General features: G+C 52.3%; 5 protein-coding genes across 5 annotated transcripts; 2 read left to right on the top strand and 3 right to left on the bottom strand.

Moving 5' to 3' along the window:
* Positions 1 to 110: 110 nt before the first annotated feature.
* On the top strand, positions 111 to 1,627 carry LTHEOB_4025 (Protein kinase protein; the record flags this gene model as incomplete). Its single annotated transcript, XM_035513014.1, has 3 exons — positions 111 to 773; positions 825 to 1,076; positions 1,169 to 1,627. The coding sequence occupies 3 exons, from the start codon at positions 111 to 113 to the stop codon at positions 1,625 to 1,627; spliced, it is 1,374 nt and encodes a 457-aa protein (XP_035375418.1).
* Positions 1,628 to 3,566: 1,939 nt separating this feature from the next.
* LTHEOB_4024 (Rrna biogenesis protein) lies at positions 3,567 to 4,502 on the bottom strand (the record flags this gene model as incomplete). Its single annotated transcript, XM_035513013.1, has 1 exon — positions 3,567 to 4,502. One exon carries the CDS (start codon positions 4,500 to 4,502, stop codon positions 3,567 to 3,569), a length of 936 nt encoding a protein of 311 aa, XP_035375417.1.
* A 2,342-nt stretch (positions 4,503 to 6,844) lies between these two features.
* LTHEOB_4023 (Phosphatidic acid phosphatase type 2/haloperoxidase) lies at positions 6,845 to 7,529 on the bottom strand (the record flags this gene model as incomplete). Its single annotated transcript, XM_035513012.1, has 2 exons — positions 6,845 to 7,418; positions 7,474 to 7,529. The coding sequence occupies 2 exons, from the start codon at positions 7,527 to 7,529 to the stop codon at positions 6,845 to 6,847; spliced, it is 630 nt and encodes a 209-aa protein (XP_035375416.1).
* Positions 7,530 to 13,358: 5,829 nt separating this feature from the next.
* Positions 13,359 to 14,602, bottom strand: LTHEOB_4022 (Plasma membrane iron permease protein; the record flags this gene model as incomplete). Its single annotated transcript, XM_035513011.1, has 4 exons — positions 13,359 to 13,845; positions 13,900 to 14,351; positions 14,403 to 14,527; positions 14,575 to 14,602. 4 exons carry the CDS (start codon positions 14,600 to 14,602, stop codon positions 13,359 to 13,361), a joined length of 1,092 nt encoding a protein of 363 aa, XP_035375415.1.
* Positions 14,603 to 15,036: 434 nt separating this feature from the next.
* On the top strand, positions 15,037 to 16,968 carry LTHEOB_4021 (Ferrooxidoreductase; the record flags this gene model as incomplete). The annotated part of the gene is made up of 5 exons (XM_035513010.1): positions 15,037 to 15,378; positions 15,428 to 15,922; positions 15,968 to 16,386; positions 16,437 to 16,889; positions 16,941 to 16,968. The coding sequence occupies 5 exons, from the start codon at positions 15,037 to 15,039 to the stop codon at positions 16,966 to 16,968; spliced, it is 1,737 nt and encodes a 578-aa protein (XP_035375414.1).
* Positions 16,969 to 20,671: the final 3,703 nt, after the last annotated feature.

The raw sequence follows: 20,671 nt of genomic DNA, 5'->3' as shown, positions 1-20,671 counted from the left end.
ACGAGCTCCGCAACACCTCCGCCGACATCATCGTCCGCACCACCACCGCCAACGCCCCACCACCGCGCCTCGCGACCCGCATACGCTCGTTTCCACCCAGTCAATTCGCCATGGCCGGCCAGTCGCGATGGGCCGATGAGGAGGAGGACGCCGAGATCGAGGCCCAGCGCAAGCGCGAGAAGGAGGAAAAGAAGCGCGCCAAGGCAGAGAAGCAGCGCAAGCTCGAGGAGGAGGCCCGCATCGCCGAGGAGCGCCGCAAGAAGGAACAGGAAGCTGCAACCGCTGACGAAGACCGCCCCGCGAAGAGACGGAGAGTTTCGCAGCCAGGCGACGGAGATGGCCCGAGACGGATGCTGCGCTTCGCCGCGCCTGGCTGGGGACCCTGCCGCCGCGTCGACAATTTCGAGAGGCTGAACCACATCGAGGAGGGCTCATACGGCTGGGTGTCGCGCGCCCGCGAAACCGCCACCGGCGAGGTTGTCGCCCTCAAGAAGCTGAAGATGGACAACCTGAACGACGGCTTCCCAGTTACCGCCCTGCGCGAGATCCAGACGTTGAAGGAGTCCCGAGACCACCGCCATATTGTCGGCCTGCGCGAAGTTGTAGTCGGAGACACTCTCAATGATGTCTTCTTGGTTATGGATTTCCTCGAGCACGACCTCAAGACACTACAAGAGGATATGGCCGAGCCTTTCTTACCGTCCGAGGTCAAGACATTGATGCTGCAGCTGACCTCTGCTGTTGGCTTCCTCCACGAACACTGGATATTACATGTAAGCATTGTACCAGCGCCCCTTCTGTAGCTCTTGCTAACTTACCCCAAGCGAGACCTGAAGACTTCCAACATCCTGATGAACAACCGCGGCGAGATCAAGATTGCAGACTTCGGCATGGCCCGCTACGTCGGCGACCCAGCTCCTCCCGACCTGACACAACTCGTCGTGACGCTCTGGTATCGCGCGCCCGAACTGCTCCTTGGCGCCAAAGAGTACGACAGCGCAATCGACATGTGGAGCATAGGCTGCATCTTCGGTGAGCTCTTGACCAAAGAGCCGCTCCTTCAAGGCAGCAACGAGGTCGATGAGTTATACAAGGCACGTCTCCCCTCCGTCCATCCTGTTACAACAATACGAACCACCCACCGACTAACACCCAGCCTTCGTACCAGATCTTCAAGCTCTGCGGCCTCCCCACCGACAAATCCTGGCCATCGTTCCGCCGCCTGCCTAACGTGAAAGCACTCCGCCTGCCCCGCGATCCCGACCCGCACTCGACGACGTCGCTCATCCGCTCCAAGTTCCCTTTCCTCACCAACGCCGGCGTCGACCTCCTCTCCTCGCTCCTCGCCCTCAATCCCGCCAAGCGCCCGTCCGCCGAGGAGGTCCTCGAGCACCCGTACTTCACCGAGACCCCCCGGCCGAAGAGGACGGAGATGTTCCCGACTTTCCCGAGCAAGGCGGGCCAGGAGAGGAGGAGGAAGAGGGCCAGCCCGAGGGCGCCTGAGAGAGGAGATGCGCCGAGACTGGGCGGTGGAGGTGCGGGCGGCTCGAAGGAGGTGGTGGATTTCAGTGGAATCTTCGCGGGGAGGGAGGAGGGTGGTGCCGGGTTCAGTTTGAAGTTGGTGTGATGGGGTGGCTTTTGGTGTGGTGGCTTCGATTTGGGTAAATGGTTGGTGATTGTGGGGGTGAAGATTACGATGCTAAAAGAGATAAAAGGTGAGGGTCTGAGAGGCTTTGCGGGTTGATTTCAAGGCGCAGAAGTGGGAGCTTTTGCGATGACAGGAGCTTGTATGACCAAAGGCGATTGCGTAAGATCGGCATGGATAAATGATACCTCAGATAGCGAAATATCGATGAGAATAACGACGAAATCTCGAAGTTGAGGAGGTTTCTCCATGTGACTTCAACATCGGCTCAGCTGCAAAGACCAAAAGGCCAGCAAAGACGAAGTACATTGGAGTATTTAGTCGAGCTTAACCGTTTCTGTGCTAAGGAAGAAAGATAGTCGACATTCTCCTATTGCGGTATCTAGACCCGTGCGGCCCAGAGTACTTCAACACTGTCCGTTTTGTGACGGTAGATATATTCGTAAGAAGTCCGGGAAGGTTTGAGCTTAATATCGTTTGCTTCATGGGTGTTCAATGGTGCTGAACCAAATGAAGCTATGATAGCGAAGACTTTCAACATTTTTCGTTCGTGTGGGCACCTTATAACATGCATATGCGTAAGGGGCGAAACTCTGACTTCACAAACGGCGGAAGGAGAGACCAGTGAATCTTCTTTCTTGATTATTTGGATTCTACAGCGCAGAGAAATTTTACTATTCTATGTTGATGCGTCGAAAGTCTCACAACTCGATCCGGGAGAACATTAGAGGGTGAAGAAGGATGGGGTTCTTATATTGAAGACACAGTAAATCTGTGATGGGGTCTTGTGGGCTTACCGCCTACCCATCTGCATTATTCCTCCAGCTGGTGAACACTGCTTCTGTTTGCGTGCCGTGGCACTGTAGTAGTCAGCTAGCGGGTATGATTCTCTTGAGCTGAAATATAAGTATGTAGAACTCTCACTTGAAGTTGGGCTTGTCATCAACGTAATCTCTACACTAAAAAATTTCAGTTTGAAACCTAAGGAGTTTCTAGACACCTCGGACTGCGCTTAAAATATATCTTCCAAACATTTCGTTGTTGCTATGAGATGGAGCGAACTATACTCCAATCACGCTCATCGATGTTGATCATCAAATACTTCCTAATGATGAACAGTATTATGATTCATTAAGAAGATTGGAATTTTCTGTACTTAAAAACTGGCATATATGTACGAAAGTGTGATCTAAGCTTCAAAGTATCAGGTATGCAAAGTGCGTGATGTTTTCGATGAAGCAGAGAGTGAATTGAAAATCATGCCGCATTATCCTACGCGTTTGTCAGACAGTGTGAGACACAGTATAAGGACACTTACAACACCCGAAGAGCAATTTAAAGACCCGGAAGATTGAATTGCTCGTGGACAACCCGCCTTGAAGTGGTCTCGTGCAGCTTCGCAACCATGGAAATCGGCATGCTGGGTGCACAACCACAGAAAAAGAAGCGAAAAACTGCGACAAACCGACTCTCAGATCCCCGCAGCTCTGCTCGATTGGCCATATGGCTCTTCGTGGTCTGGCAGTACCCTCGACAATGACTGCTCTGGGGTGCAGTGGTCTAATAGTATGATTAACTCAAGTGACAAATTTTCTATGGAATCTGTTGCGTCCGCTCTTAGGAAACTTGGTGATCTTTAGTATCTTCAATAGTTGCTAGTGAGAATCACGATCTCTCAGTTCTGGAAGTTTGAAAACCAAATTCCACGAATGTAAAATGCTTGAACTCCTGCATTAACTCTAAGATGCACAGGTGTCAAATTAACGAGACTTGAGAAGAAATATGTATAAATTTCCATAACTCGTTGTAGAGAATGTTTCAATATCTCTAGCGGTTCTTAAAATGTCTTGCTAAGTGCCCTCAACCTTGCTACGGCCCTATCAAGAAATTTCAAACACCTGAAGCACCTTCAATGACCTTGTCATCCCCTCCCACCACCACCACCATCCTGCGGCCAAAGGCCCCAAAGTCCCTTCCTCGCCGCCCTCAAATCATCCACACTCAACAACCCCACCTCCTCCCTCACCAAAACCTCCCATATCTCATCCCTCAACCCCCTCGGCCACCTCGGCGTGCCCCAGTACCTTGGCACAAGGCCCCTCCGCTTCGCCGCGAGTATCTGCCCCTGCAGCGCGCGCAGCTGCCACGCGCTCAGCCTCCCGTGCCTGAGCGGGCCCACGGCGTCGGCGAGCTTGGCGCTGGCGAGGTGCGAGTTGGACGGGTTGTATTTGGTCAGCGGCGTCGTGCCGTCGGCGGCGACGAAGGCGGTGGGGCTGTCGGACGCCGGGTCGTGCAGGGCGGCGAGCGGCGCGTCGAAGAAGACGTCGCGGTAGGTGGTGTTGGCGACGAGGGCGTCGAACGGCGCGTTGCCCGACGCGACGACCGTCACCGGCCGCTCGACGCGCGCGCTGCCGTTCCAGTGCGTCAGCCACCCGCCGGCGCGGAGCGGTTCGAGCTGTGCGTGCAGGGCGGCGAGGGTGTCGTCACCGGCGGTTTTGAGGTCGATGAGGAGGGTGAGGGTTTGGGTTGGGGTCATGTAGAAGACGCCGCGGCGGTGGGGGTCCGAGGCGGCGGCGGCGGATTTGCTGGCGGCGTTGTTGTTCGTGGTCTGGAGGATGCTGTGGAGGGGGTTGAGGTAGGTGTTTGATAGTGTTTTTCCTTCTGTTAGCTCGAAGGCGGAGTGGCCTACGTACAGCTCGCCGTTTCGGAGCCAGACGTCGGCCTCGACGCTCACGCATCCGCTGCCAAGCGCGGCGTAGAGAGGAGTGGTGCGCCAGTAGTCGTTGTGGGAGTGACAGGGCACAGGCAGCACGTTTTGGAAGTAACTGGCTGAGTAAAGCCGGTGGTCGTCAGGCATTTTTGTGTCCTTGCTTCTTGAGAACGAAGCAAAGGTGACATCAAAGGGGTCCATTGCCATCCATCTGAGGAAGGTGCTCAGCAGTCTAGGGCGAATGTCAGATCTGGTCTGCGTGGGGAGTTGGGACATGCGCACGCGTAGATGAAAGCACCGCTCAGCAAAAGGAGACAGGTCCGGCTCGCTTGCAATATCCAGGTTGGTCTGCCAAGTTTGCCCCCTCGCCACAGCCATCCCTATCAACAGTGAGCTACTTCATGGGCTTTGTTGGTGCTTCAAATCCCTACCCTACGATGAATTCGAGTGATGCTTCCCCATCGATGCTGGTTCTGGCTTGTTTGAGCCTCGTCATCCACCAATAGAGGGTCCATTATTTTTGTCGTTGCAGAAGTTAATCAAAAACTAGGAACATAGCATATTTGAGAGCTTTGGAGGCGAAAATGATGGACTTCATATACATCGTTATGGACTTTCGAAACTAGAAATAGGCTAGTAGTTTAGTCCGATGCTCTTAACGGGACGCGCGTCCTAAATGCCTTAGGCAGCACCGAACCGTTTGGCCTTAAAGCTCCTGGAAAAACCACACATGCCATCTAATGAAATATCAGAAGGCGTATAAGTTTGGATAGTCTGTCGCCTTTTCTTGGCCTTCCATTGATACTTCATACTACCCTGTACCTCGAGAAAGCTTCCAAGAGACTTCCATACGACTGTTGGCCTTGAGTGCCGTACCAACACGTGCAGTCCTTCCATGTCTGGTTCAGTGGCTTTCTACCCCAGATGATCGACGTTGAGCGGCTTTGTGACGTTGGTCGGTTTAATGAGTCGTGCAAGTCAATTCGTCTTGACTCGGCGCCGACACTGCTCAGGCCCGTTTGCTCAGGAGACTTTGTCCTGGACCATGTGTCATGATATCCACCTACGTTTGAGCCCGTCATAGTTCCAAGTGTTTCGCTGCGCCTCCTGGGGCCTGAGACCATCCATTTCCATAGCTGATCTGCAAGTCGTGCCGCTGGAAGCCAAAACCACACTAAGGTTACGCCAAGCGCTCCTTCTCCCGATAGGCTTGTCGAGGCTTGGCTGGATGACGACGCTCGATGGAAACACGAGTGTCGACTGTTGAACCGTTCAGATTCCCATTCTAGCTTAATCCGTCAGCTATCAAGCAATTTTAAGCCCGCCAAGCATTGCTCCTCTTGCTCCGCCCCACTCAAAGCGGCGGTTGCGCCCTGAAGCCCCAATTTTTTCCATGAATCAGAGTCGTTGATAGCGTAGCAAATTCGATTGGCGCTGGTGTGGTTGTACCGCTTAGCCGACGAGGCTCATGTAAAACGCTGCTGCCTGTTACGATTCAAAGAGCAACTCGTAGCATGCCAAGCTTGGGAGGCTGTGCCAACCCGTTCGTATAGACTGCAGCTAGTCACACCGCCTCCCCCTTACTTCTCCCATACCAGAAGGAGAATTGTCCGCTGGCACTCTCGGTTTCGCAATCAGTGTCAGGCAGTTTATCCTCCGGCTTAGTGTCCCGGCTTGGCTGTCCCAATCATTCCACTGACGATACCCCGCTTTAAGCGCCAATGCAAGGGAACTGGATCAAACGGCTTTAGATAGTGAAGACAGTTGTGTGATCGTCTGCATTGCTATAGAGTGTTGTTGACGCCAACCATGGATGAGCTAAAGGCTACTAGAGCTACAGTCTGCAAAACGCGACGGGCGATAGACAGTCGAGAGTTTAATGGCGCGTATTGCCCAAGATATTCCTTACACTGCGCTGGCCTTCGGAGGAATTGGACGTCTCTCTCGAAGTCAGTTCAATGCCTTCAGTCCCTTGACTATGCTGCCGATTCCCCTCCAAGTCCTGCGTGCCTTTTCTATCCCTCTGGAATTTTGACTGATGGTACGAGCCAACTCCGATGCCAATCCCAAATGCTCTATCGTTGCTCCGTGGACCCCACGCCCACCCAGCGCCACGCCGAATCGGCATATGGTACCAGCGGAATGCGAACCAGGCACAGAGAGAGCCTTCAAGAGAGCTGAAGAGCACGTCGAAACCATGATGCTTGTAGTCCGTGTACCGGGTCGAGGCGATGTAGATAGCTGCTCCGATAGGGATGAAAACAAATACGAACAGGTGGATAGGTGGAGCTGCCGCCTGGCTACGTGGGCTTGTTCTCGGCGGTTGATAAGACTGCGAAACCGAATCTCTCAAGCCCCCTATTACAGGCTGCGTTATGTGCTCTTGGAATGGAGCCGGGGCGAGGAATGGGATCGTAACCGAGAACTTGGCAGCTAGGAAGAGGCTTAAGTATACCAGGCCGGCGAAAGAAACTATGGAGCGTCCATGGTCAACAGTTTGTTTCCTCCACGCAGTTGTGAGCATGCTTACTCGTGCAGTGGCCGCTTGGAAAACTCCTGAATCCATCATCGAACTCAGACAGACCAACCCCGCTTCCATTCTTGCTTTGGCATATCTCCCAGGTGACATGGACAGATGTACCCTCCAGAAACTCGCTGCTGAAGCCACCGACATCGTACTGCTGCATGAGCGTTATGTTCGGGTTGCATCTATCGAGAAAGTCGGGGCGCGGCTTCCCAAAGAGGTTCTTCATGCTCTGCGTCAGGAAGAACCCGAGAATCGCCGCAAATGCAAGGCCGAGCAAGCTGGTGAATAGTTCCCACAGTTTTCGGCGCCATTTAAGCGACGGAGATGTTGGTGTTCCATTGCCAGAAGGGTGTGGAACGACGGCAAGACAGACGACTGTAACGATGGCTGCTGGCGCAACAACTGTAGCGAGGAAAACCGTCGAAACGGAGACGGTGTCCGGCCCGTATGGGAATGAGATGGAGGGGTCGGTAAGAGAGAAGGCTCGTCTCTTAGGCGAGACGATGGAGAAGATCCCACCGATGACCGCGAAAGCACTGGATGCATTACATTAGAATGTGCTCTCGTCCAAGGCTGATCGAGTCACCTTACCAAAGCACAGCACAGTCGAGGACGTAGGAGAAGGTGAGCCTGTTGAAGTATTGCATTTTGAAACTTGTGGTATCTGTTCTGAATGTTGGAGTCGGAAACAAAGGTTATCAAAGAAACAAAGCTTGGAGAAGCTTATCAGCCTAAGTGCATCGAAAATAGAAAGGGCTAAGATTAGCCCTGGTGTTCTGTATCAAGATTGAATCGTGGTAGCACACTCCTTGATCATTAGGCATTACGCGTCTGACAACCTTGCGTCGAGATCTAAGCCTCCTACACTGCCACCTGTGTTGCGACCTAATTGATCGCTCGCGTGCCTCATAACCTGGCCCAGAAAAGGCCGAACGATTGCATCCAATCACGAGTTCTAATTTGACCACGTGAATCGGATCGGGAATAACATACAGGGTGGACAGTACGATGGCGGCGTTGATCAGAGTGTGGTATGGGGATAGGATGGGCAGCCTCATCGAACCTCAATATGATTGGTGGAGATAAGCGGTGATATACTTAGAATCGGCCCAATTTACATCGCTAAGGGTCGCCTCAGTGCTAATGGCCTCGGTTATACCCGAATCCGAGGGGTATCCGGCACGGTGTGGGTCCCGTTTCGGTGCTACTCGTCAACCGAAATGTAACGACACGCCAACAGTTGTGGCAAAGGGGAATGGGCAAAACCGGCGGCCTCCGATCCAGCAGCGATATAACAACATGTTCGATAAATATACATGCAAGGTGTTACTTACAAGTGGGTTTTACTACTTACTTTGTACCTCAACAATCGGAAAGGGATAAAAACGACAAGAAAGTAAAAAGTTCTTACAATGTACGGGTTTCGATACCTAGATAGTCATTTAGTTGGACATCTCTTCCGCTATCATCCTTCTTTCAAGCTACCTTGAGAGGACTTTGATAGACTTTGCATCTTTATTTAACAGTGCGATTTACAAGATTTAAGAGATGCACGACTAGGGATTAACCTTCTTAAATTCTTTAGATAGCTTAAAGGGTATCTTGAAAGAGTGATATAGCTAAAGAGGTATTTATTTTCATGTTCGTGTCTTTATATCTTCGTATATCAAGAATTCTAAAGTTGATACATACGAAAAGATAACATTTCATACGATTGTAGGATGATTGAGTTGATAGGTTGTGTAGATTATCTATATGGTTGAGCTAAGTGAGAAGAAAACGTAGATTCTTTGTATCACAGCCAGGCATGTCGAACTGTGCATAATACGCCGTGACGAAGCAAAGACTTCGCGAGGAATCTTACGAATAAAACCTAAATATGACACTTAGTAGTGAAATTCGTAACGGAGCATCCGCCGCAGCGGAATATACCGCCGCCAAGGACACCGCCTGTTGTCCCAACAAAGTTCCCTGTCAAAGTATGAACCATCTTTGAACGCTTGGACCATAATTAGCCGGGCGTTTAGACTGACTATAGCTTACAATAAGTAAGCACACACGATCTACCCCGCCCTTTATCCAAACCTAGAAGGGTGAAATGGCCAGTACGCAAATGTGTCTTGGCATCTTGTCTGAGCTAGTGTTCGACTGTTCTCCCCTCCCGCTAGCCTCTACAGGCTCGGTTTTCGGGGGATACTCTAAGGAATATTCTCCGCCTGCAGTTGGAGCTTATCTCCTCTTTGATGAGAGTGCAGCGTCTCATTTTAACCTGCCTCCTAGTAGCACGAATCTAAGCGATAACACAAGACGTGTTTGGGTGTCTGATCCTGCCACAGCCGTCGATGATCCCTTCGCACAGAAGGGCAGCGGTAGTCTCTAGTCCTTCGCTTGGAATCTCACTTGGGAACAGCAACTTTCAGGGCGTTCGTAGCAAAACATTCTGCTTCTCTAGATTTCTGACAGTCAAAGTGTAGGCGCTTCGAATTTGGAGGGGGGCCGTGTTGCCCAGTAGCCATCTACCACCCAAAACATTCCTCCACGTAACTGATCAGCCGACACCCCTTCTTCATCTCCGCATGAACCGCCGCCCTCGTCTCATCCACCATCCCAGCCGGTCCGCAAACGAAAACCGCAGTCCTCGCCCCGCCCTCCATCGCCTCCCGCGCCGTTTCCGCGACGATGGCCGCGACATCCGGCCGCCCATGGTGGATCTCGAAGCCTTCGCCAGCAGCCATCGCCCCCTCCTCCTCCGCACCGTCCTCTCCATCGCCGCCATCACCACGCGCTCCTGCCGCACCGCTAGTCGCGAACAACGCACACTGAGTGTCCTCACGCTGGAGCGCGGTTGCCAGCTCGTTGTTACAAACATCACGGAGAAACGCTGCCTGCTTCACCGCCCACACGAGTTTAATCTTGGTGGTGCGCGTGCGGTAGCTGGGATTGGTCGAGCTGCACCGAGCCTGGTGATCAATCATGTACGGCGCCGCCGCCGCAATGCCCGTACCGCCTGCGATCAAGACAACCGTGTCGAATGTGTGCAGCGGCTTGGAGTGTCCATACGGGCCTTCGATGAGGAGGCTCGGCTCGATCGAGGACTCAGAGTCAGTGGATTTGAGACACTGGTCGCGGAGGCGACGCGTCCATCCGTCGTAGGGGCGGACCCAGAAGACAAAGTCGTTGGGCACATCGGCGCCGGCTGCGTCGGATAAGGAAGATGATGATTCGGAGGAGGATATCACGCCAGTGGCGGCGGCAGCAGTGGTGGTCATCTCTTTGCTAGAAGCCTCGTCTATCCTGGGTTGTGCTCGACTGGAGGCTTCTTGCTGGGTGCTGTACGCACCCAGGGAGAATGGATGGTTTTCCCAGCCCTTGAGAGCGAAGGGCTGGTACAGATAATAGTACTGGCCAGGCCCAGGTTTGAGCGGCAACGAACTGGACTGGATGTGAATACGGATAACGTCGGTGGCTGCGCTGTATCGCACGGTTGCGAAGGGTGCTCGAGACACACTTTTGTCCAAGCTGGCGCGAAGGTTGCAGTAGAGGAGCCGCAGAAGGCGTAGAAGGCGATCAAATGCCCAAACCGCTACGAGGGGCCAAAGATAGACATTGTATTCGCGGCTGGTGAATTTGGACGTGTGCCTGTCGCTCATTAAGTACGGCTCATCAAAGTCGGATAGAGGCTTGTACGAACGTAAAGAGAGCATACAGCACTACTATGCTGAAGCTGATATGAATCATCAAGAAGATCTCGTAAGACTTGGATCTCAAGAAAGACACCGAGAGTACCAGTAGCAAAGACATGAGGATGAGTGCCTGTTTACAGATTTAGTCATGGCGATGGAGAGCTTTGAAACTTGTCTATTCCCTACCACGATGCCGAATTGAAACCAATGCTCCTGCAACGACTTATGGTAAGTGTATTCTAGCTTCGTCAGCATCAGTCCCGCTTAGGATTATCCACACATACTGTATCGAGCGTACACAACCGAATAAGAAATTCCGTGCACGATGCCGAATATTGTTGCAGCTCTTGCACAATGGCGGTGGAAGATATTAAACGTCTGGTAGCTCCATCCGGTTGCCCAAATGAATATGTTGTTTCTCTGCGCAAACATCCAGACCCAAGGCAGTAGTGAGTAAGCGAAATAGCCACCCCTCACTGCAGCAGTGTTCCAAAGATATTGATGAACGTTTGGAGTCCTTGTAACTGATCAGTTGCACCGCTCTGATACAAGGAGATGAAAGAGCAGACTCACAATGTGTTACCATCAACTGTGGGATAGCCTGAAAAGCCTAGGATGATGCAAAGACACCAAAAGCCAGCGACGCATATTGACGTGGAGCGCTGAGGAATCGTACATCCAAATAACGTCCTCTGGCATCGTGTGCCAAATGCTGCTGGGACGAGGACATGTGTTCGAAGCCAGAATTTTGCCGACTCCAGCGGAGCAAATGCCTTGTTAAACTTGCGACTTGCGAAGCCTGTCTTTTCGGGATCTGAAATTCTGCTAACACCTCGTCGGCTGCTGATAGAATCAAAGCAAGCTTTTAGAACCCCTAGGATAATTATCCCGGCCCAGTAGCATTCAAGAGCCCAGCCGAATCTTTTGCTCCGGGGGCTGGCCTCAAACTTGAGTTTCTGCTTGATGTCAGAATGAATCCAAGTGAAATAGATGCAAAGTGACGTACCCAGCTTTTGTAGGCCCGCACGAAATACGAGCGGCGAAGGAGAACTGGTTCAGCTAATTTGGCCGTGCTGTTCGACTCCGGGTCAACAATCGCCAGTTGTGTCACATAAGAGTCCGTAACAGTGTTGGTGACGTTAGAGAGATCCATCAATGTTGATTTTTCGTGGTGGCACAAATCTTCCCAGAACTCCAGACCCGCCTCGAGTTGGAGCGGAGAGCAGTAAACCTTGCAGGACGCGTAGATCGAAGTGACTAGAGCGGTGTTGTTGCATCCTTTGGCAGAACTCGCTCGTTTCACGTGTGCTGAGCCATGATTGGTCCAGGTTAAGGAGTTCAGGGAATCGTAGATGGAGTAGAAGCAATACTGGCTCCAAAGCTCAGGGGTGTAGCTCTTTGCAAGAACATCGATGGAAAAAATTGTGAAAACCAGATATAACGATGAAAACCAAATCATTGTGTCTGATGGAAAAGATAATCCTAGACTTGAACTGGTGCCGATACCTCTTCAGAATCTGGCGATGGAACCAGATATCGTTTATGGAAGAGCCGGTATCGCTCTTGAACTTCCCTGATTCATCCCGGCAAAATGCTACCTACCCTGGAAGCAAGCCGGAGATACTAAAGCGGTATGCTCCGTGAGCCATTCACTTCCCCGGTTCTATCTGATGCAACCTTCTCCATTTTTTCCAGTGTTGGGAAAATCCATATCACTTGGCGCTCTTAGAATCATGCGCCGCTATTTTCTGCGCGGGGTGGCGTACGTGTTGGTGGGTCGTCTGCATGGTATTGGAGGATTCGATTCGACAGAAATTAGTAGCGGAGAGGGGTGCTAGGAGGATCTGACTCTTTCACAGGTATGAAAATGTCAAGATAACTCGCCGCACTACTCATACAGACTCGACTATGAGAGGCCTTATTTTGCTGAGCCAATGGAATGAGACGTATGACTGGCGACCTGTAGTGACGCACTTTTTACGATGACATTTTCTGAATCATGAAGTGATGATTGAGTCTTTAGTTGAGCCATCAAGCCGGACATAAGGAACGAGACCCACTTCCCGTACTTGGTCCGCCATCTGGATCTGATGAGATAAAAATTTTCCTCGGGACCGAGGCCTTGACATCTCGGGTCTGATAAGACAATGATACCTAATGCCGCCACACCCGGCTTGGCTCTTAGTCAAGCATCGGGCGAACTATTAAGCTTCCATACTAAGCTACTGAGATGTTACCATTCTGCTTTCCCACCTGCTCAATTGATTCACCATGCACTTCTTCTCTGCCACGCCTAAATTTCTTAGAGGTACATTTTAAGCTACGACTGGCTCGTGTCACATTTGAATGCGATGGGATACGAGAAGTTTAAGGCCTGCCGGATGAAGTATAATGACCGAGCTATGTAGGATAAAAAGGGCCGAGTGACAATCGCGATCATCTGATTCGATTAGATTACAAAGCCTTTGGGTACACTACTAACTTTTAGGGTAGGTCGCTTAGAAAGGCACGGACGACTTGTCTCCATGCCTTGACTCGAAGAGCCCGCTGGGCCCCCCGAATTTCTTCTGGATGACTCAAGTGGATCACGAACCCCCCGCCGACCTCTTGAGCTAAATTTGGGGGCGGGGGCCGGGCCGTAACAGGGCTATGAATTTTCTCGAGAATGGCACGCGATATGCATTTCAAATGGTACAGATACGATATCATGCAGCGGATCGAGAGACGATGTGATTGGCTTATTTGCGGCTATCTAGCAAATTGAGGTGTCGTTTTTCCATCGAGGAGAGTAGCTTAGTCGTGCATCTCCTGGACCTTAGTTTCAGGACCAATGCCCTCGCCTTTCTTGCTTGTCGCCTCGACCATGGGTTCAGCGTTGTTCGATTCTTCGGAAGCCGACGCGCCTCTCTCAGCAGAGATTTGCTTGCGCTCCTGGAAACGCATCCAGACAAAAGCGACAATGACGCAGACCCAGTAAAGGTTGTAGGAGATGACGGAGCCGTAAGTGGCCGAGTTCTGCCAACCGAAGAGGGCGTTGAAGATACCCCATCCACCGCCGCCATTGAGTTCGGGGTTGCAGCAGTTTACGTGCCAAACGCTCTGTCTAATGTCGTAGGAACCAGGACCAGACCCAGTCTCGGAAGCATCACCGCCAATGATCTTGTTCCAGGCGTTGTTCTCAAAGTACCAGACAGCCCTGGAGAACAGCCCAGCGGCAACAAGGTAAAGGAAACAAGTTGAGATAATCAGGAACAGTTGTAGTCGCGCTGAGTTTCCGCCACTTGGTGATGTTAGCAATTTACGGCGTTGAAAATGGGGAGATGACTGCACGAACCGATAGAGGATGTAGCCAATGGCGAGTCCAGCCGCTAGTCCGCAGACAACGGCGAGAGGAAAAGCAGAAGCAGGCAGGCCTAAGCTGACTCCACCAATGTAGACGACAGCTTCGAGGCCTTCGCGCAGAACAGTGATAAAGGGCAACATGAACATGGAGTACTTCTCTGCCCAGCGACGGAATCTTTGGCCACGTTTCTGGGAGCCCTCAGTGGTCGCCTTCGCGTCCAGGGCTCGGGCAAGCTTGACGCGCCACTTGTCTTGCAGTTTATTGACGCGGAGAAGTGCAGCGCCCATGATGGAGATGATAACAGAGGCAATTATGCCAAAGACACCTTCCCAGATATCTTCGGTATTGGCGAAGTGGTCTTTGCCGAAGCCGTAAAAGGCACCAATCATACCCGCACCAATGCAAAGGCAAATGGCCAGGCCAAGGCCGACTCCCCACCAAACCTGTCACGGGTCAACATACCAGCGCTCAAGGTAGGCTAGACAATTGCTTACCTGTTTTAAGAGCTTCCTGTAGGTCGCAGTATCACCCTCGGCCCCAAGGGTCTGCTTCAAGAAGGCCAGCAAGACCGAGACAACTATGACCGTTTCGAGACATTCTCGGAAGACGATGAAGAAGACTGGACTGGGTGAGCGTGGGAAAGTAGAGAAAGTAGAGGCATCTTACCAGGGACGGCAAAGACGTTGACTGTCATTTTTGCGGTGTTGGGCGAGGAAGCAGCAGAGGAGAGCACGCACGTTCTGGAAGCTCGGAGCGTTCAAAGAAACGGCAAACAAACGGCAACATATAAGCACGCGCTGATCGCAAGAACGGGCCGCTGGAAGCGCATCCGGCGGCAGGCCGATAGCGGACGGCACAGAGGGGCGTTTTGACTGGGTGCGTTGGAAACACGGCAGCTCTGGCCTGATAGCCTTTGCTACGTAGTCATGGGGTTGCATCAAGCGTCTTCCATCTTAGGAAGCTGCTCCGAGGTACCGCAGCCAAGCCGGCGTGATCAGACGCTTGGCGCTAGGGCGGGCAGGGGTGCAGAGTCAGCGCCAGCACCCATAAGTGGCGCGCGAGTGATCTGATAAGACATGCTGCCCAGAGCTCTCTCTTCGTTTCTCATCTTTTCCGCGTCGCGAAGCCATGGCCGCCTTCATTCGCAATGCTGTTTTGATGCTCGTCGCACCGGTGGTTGTGAGCGCTGCCACCATTACGCTCGACTGGAACATCACATGGGTCACTGCCAACCCTGATTCGGCGCTCGACAGGCCCGTGATTGGCATCAATGGCCAATGGCCGCCGCCGGTCCTCAACTTTACCCGCGGCGACCGCGTCGTCGCCAACGTCTTCAACGGCCTTGGTAACGAGTCTACGAGCATCCATTTCCACGGCCTGTATCAGAATGGCACCAATACCATGGATGGCCCGCCGGGAATGACTCAGTGTGAAATCTCGCCGGGTTCGACCATGGTGTATAATTTCACAGTAAGCCTGCAGCTCCAACACCCGCCTCTAGTCTTCTGATGGTCGACAGGTTGACCAAATCGGAACGTACTGGTACCACTCGCACACCAAAGGTCAATATCCCGACGGCCTGCGTCAGGTCTACACCATTTCGGATCCCGACGATCCTTATGCGGGCCAATACGACGAGGCGGTGGTTATAAGCTTGTCGGACTGGTACCACGAGCAGATGCCGGAACTTCTGAAGGGCTTTATCAGCGTGTCGAACCCCACTGGGGCTGAGCCGGTGCCCAAGGCCGCATTGATGAACGACACACAGAACTTCACCTTCTCGGTCGAGCCGAACAAGACGTACCTCCTGCACTTGGCCAATGTGGGAGCATTTGCAGGACAGTACTTCTGGATCGAGGGCCATACCATGCGGATTGTCGAGACCGACGGCATCTGGACCGAGCCCGCAGAGGCCGATATGGTCTACCTCGCAAGTGCTCAGCGGTACAGCGTTCTGGTCACGACCAAGAACGACACGAGCGCCAACTTCGCCATGGTTGGTAGCATGGACACTGTATGTACGCCTGTTTCGCCGCGTTTCGTTTGTTGACTTGACCAGGATCTCTTTGATACCCTCCCATCCGATCTGAATTGGAATGTCACTGGCTGGCTCGTATACAATGAGGGGGCCGACAAGCCAGCAGCAGCAGAGGTCGATTCGTTCGATCCCTATGACGACTTTAATCTTGTACCTTACGACGGCATGGAGTTGCTCGACGAGGCAGACTACACGGTGACTTTGGATCTTACCATGGACAATCTTGGCGATGGCGCCAACTACGCTTTCTTCAATGAAATCACTTACACCAGGCCCGTCGTGCCAACCCTCTACACGGTCCTCACCACGGGATCTGCAGCAAGCGACCCTGTCGTGTACGGGAAATACACGAATCCCTTCGTTTTCGAGAAGAACCAGATCATCGATATCGTCCTCAACAATGACGACTCGGGCAAGCACCCGTTTCATCTTCACGGCCAGTAAGCAGACCCGCTCGTCTTACTCTGATAGGCACGACTGACTCGACCAGTGCCTTCCAAGTAATCTATCGCAGCGATGACGACGAGGGACACTTTGACGCAAGCAACCACTCTGCTTTCGCGTCGGTGCCGGTGCGTAGGGACACGGTCCTTGTTCGGCCGAATGGGAATTTTGTCATTCGTTTCAAGGCAGACAACCCAGGCGTGTGGTTCTTCCACTGCCACATTGAATGGCACATGGACTCGGGCCTTGCGGCAACCATGATCGAGGCTCCGCTCGAACTGCAGAAGACGCTGACGGTGCCTGCGAACCACTACGAGGTTTGCAATGCAAGCGGGACTCTGACATCGGGCAACGCTGCTGGGAACACCAAAGACTTTTACGACCTGACGGGAGAGCACAAGCCTGTGGACCGCCTTCCGGCGGGATTTACCGCCAGAGGGATTGTCGCTCTAGTTTTTAGCTGCATTGCGGCGTTTGTCGGGCTGGCAGCAATTTCTTGGTAAGCGCACGGAGCCATGACTGACTTATTGTTCACCGCTGATCTCGACAGGTACGGAGCTGCGCCGATGAGCAAGTAGAGGGATGGAACAGAGGGCGTAGCAGGAATGTCAGTTGTACTGTAGCATACCATGGATGTTTGCGCACGTGATGAGAAAGTGTTTCAGCTGGGAGCGGGGATAAACAGATGCGTCAGACGTCGTTTGAAGATTCTGCCAAGACCCAAGTGCACTGACCCTGGAAAGCCAAATTTGAATAAGCCCGAGCAGATCGCCTTGGCAGTCGGCCCACATTTTGGCGGGTAAAAATCTAATCAGATGAGCGCACGCCCCCACCCTCGTGTCCTCCTTCCCAATCCCAACCTCCCCAGATTGGGCCGACATGCAAAACACACACCGGTCAACGCCGCCCTTAAATCCGGGCCTAGGCCCTATGCTTATCAGATTGTCAAATCCGTTAATCCGGCACGTGAGGCCGTTCAGCCTTGCATTACCTACTTGCTTACAATACGAAGATCCCTCCGGAGTCTGCCTCGCGCCCCACAAAATCCAGCGGCCAATCAGAGCCCTCATTTGACCCATGTGCTTGCTATCGAAGCACTGGAGCTCATCCTATGCGGCTGCGAAAATCTACTGTGTACCCTGCCGCTTTCCAATTGCGGCAACTTTTCCAACCGACCTTTAGCAAGTGCCACCTCAAGCGAGCCGAAACGGAGCCATGGCACTGTTGGGCTCTTTGAACCCGCTCATCTTCATCACTTGGAGCCACTACCCGCTCTCAACGGTGCTCTCAACTCGTGTCAAATTTTTCTCTCAGTGGCCTGCTTGAGCGCCGTCCGTGTCAAGCTGCACCGCTCCTCTCCGATCTACACAGTACTACATTAGTGAACTTTACGTAAACTAGGCCTTCCACATCACTCAGAATGCTGACTTTCCTCCGGCAAACCGGACACACAGTTCCCAATTCACCGATGACAAGTCCAGATGCCTATTTTGGAATCCAACATGTGCCACGCCAGAATCAGCCAACATCTTTGGAAAACCGCCATCTCTAAGCCTGTCTGTCTTGCTACAGGAAAGCAGAAAGTAACGCCTATTGCATCTTAAAAATCAAGTTTTGGATCTTGTTCGTGGCATTTTAGTCACCTCTGCCTTCTGGTGATGCGTGCACGGGCCACAACCTTGGCTGTCTCCCTCAAGCTGCGTGTCGCCATCGAGTCCTTCGACGTTCATATGTATCGTTGTCTGTCAACTATTCATGGAATGTCGCAACGGCATGCCATAGACATCACGCACCGTGGTGGCCGTTGTACAACGCCATCCTGCGCATCGACATCTAAGCCTCCTTCGTCCATCCTGCGCCTCCCTCCGCGTCACCACCCCTTTCTCTACCGGCCCTTCACGCAGCACAGACGAGCAGGACTACTCTTTCATCCTTCGCATCTTGATCTAGACCCAGACTGGCATTGTCATCACCTACCTCCCTATCCTCGTCCTCCCCACGATCCCCCTTGCCCCGTATCACTGCTCAGCCATCATGATCAGTATCACACAGGAGCTCTCTACCTCAACGGCAAGCCCATACCCTTCCTCTCCGATCGTAATTCCCGCTACTACGACATGGTTTTCCAGGCCCACCATTGCGAACGGTCCGACCCACCGCCTCCGCTCCCTTCCTGTACACTGCCTCCTCACCGCACAATATCAAACCGCGGGCCCCTCATCCAGGGCTTCCAGAGGATAGCTCAAGCTTCCACAGTCGCTCAACAATGTGGTCAAAAGGCTGGGACTGGATGATGTAGAAAAGCTGCCGTGTTGTTGGTGCTGCAACGTGTGCTCAAGATGCGGCTAGTCTAGCATGCTACAAGCTGGACGCTCTAAGACATCAAGGAACTGTTGCGGTGCTATGATGTCCATGGCATTCCAAGGTTTTGGACGGGATGTAGGAATCGGGATCATGGAGACTTTAGATAGTTGCAATAGGCCGGCGCCTTCCCGCCAGAAGAAGTCGTTAAGTCGGCTCGGTCTCAGCTGCGAAAACAGTGCCTGCTCACCTATAATCTCACGCTCTTCGTATTTATAGACTGAATTCACTCTTTCTAATCACCTTCTGTTCAACTCTGCACGGGAAGAACTGATGATTCTTTTTTGAACATGATGTAGACGCCGGGTGTTAAGGTGATGGATCAAGGAGCAATAATGAACATAATAGATATCCGGAATGAATCGCTGAAGAGAAGATTCGCCTGGGTGAATGCATTATTTATATAGATCCTCTCATTCTATTTAATGTGTCCCGTGGTAGTGTACCAAGCTCAACAGGGTCTATTGGGCTCGAAGGGTCCTCAATCAACCATATTGAGTGCTGGTGAACCAGAATGAGGTGTTGAACCGTTACATCAGGAGACCCTCACAGACAACTACCAGCTCCTCGATCAAACTCAACGCACCAGCATGCCTCATCCTTTATTTAGATGGAATTCAGTAAAAAATGATGAGATGGATCAACCAGACCTACAATCAGGGGTTTCTCTCACAAAAATTTTCATCACGACCACCGGCACTAGTTGGATCAGAATCAAACACTCTGATCAAGGCGTGCAAGAGACGCGAGGCCCGCTGAGCCACAAAGACCGTCAATCGTACACTCAGTGATCTCAGTGACTAGTTCTCAGGCAGCCGATTTCCGGGCACTGACCAGCTGCAAAGCGATCAGGCGCCTTTCTAGCATTCCGAGATCGCGAACGTTGTGGGTGGTGTGGCTCCACCAAAGGGGTCCCATCATTGGGATCCACAACAGTCGTCGTTGGGAACCTGCATCTATAGCCTGTAAAAGCGACACATGCTTCTCCCTTTTGCTTAAAGCTCCCCTCCCGCATCCACTGTTTTGCATTGCAATGAATGGCATTGAGATTCCTCTTTTGCAGGACGATCCCGATGCGCCCGAGGCTCCACAGCCAGCCAGACGTATGTTGCGCCTAATTCTCGCCAATAGCCTTTCCACCATGCGGTGCGCAAGAAGCGCGTCGTCAGCTCCCAAGCCTCGGCCAAGAAAACCTAATGCGAAAATAAGACCGGTCACTATCTTAGCGCCGTATGCCTTGAAACTGAAGAATGCAGCAGCTGCTGCAAGTACACTTGATCGGCAGCACCCAATAAGTGTACCAGTCCCACAAGCTCGTATCGATGCTCCAGCACTGATAAAAGGCTCGCATTTTGCTGCCGTGTAAACGTGCCCAATCATCAATTCATGTTTCACATGTGGTAGCGCGAACCGCTGTTGACTTTGCATAGCCACGGAGCGGGAGGCTAGCGCTCTAACACTAATCAGGATGCTCATTGGCTTTTTTGGGTTTGATCGCTGGCAGATGCATCCTTTTGGGAGCGCGAACACTCTGCGACTTCAACATGAACCCCGGTTTTAGGCACAAGATTTGTTGGTGCTATGTCTTAAGATTGGAGCTATTATACGTCGCACGTCTCATCCCCATTAGATTTTAAGCTATATATAAAAGCGCCGCGAAGCTCGACGACGTGTGTCCGGTAGTAATCCGCCCAGTAACCTCTCGTTAGCCCCTTACTTCCGTCCCGAAAAAAAAAAGAGTTGACACGATGGGAGGAGATGAAGGATCCGGCTCACCACCGCATAGTACGACAAACAGTCAACCACTTGAGCAGGAGGACACCTACCATGTGCTCAATTACCGGGAGAAATTCCTGTGAGTTGTTATGAATACGTTATAAGCTTTGCACTGACAAGAAAATAGCCTTGTGCTACTCGTTT

This window comes from Lasiodiplodia theobromae (genome assembly GCF_012971845.1).
Source record: "Lasiodiplodia theobromae strain AM2As chromosome Unknown scaffold_10, whole genome shotgun sequence".
NCBI classification, from domain to species: Eukaryota; Fungi; Ascomycota; class Dothideomycetes; order Botryosphaeriales; family Botryosphaeriaceae; genus Lasiodiplodia; species Lasiodiplodia theobromae.
Note: the sequence above shows the minus strand (reverse complement) of the source record. Positions and strands in the feature narration are given on the sequence as shown.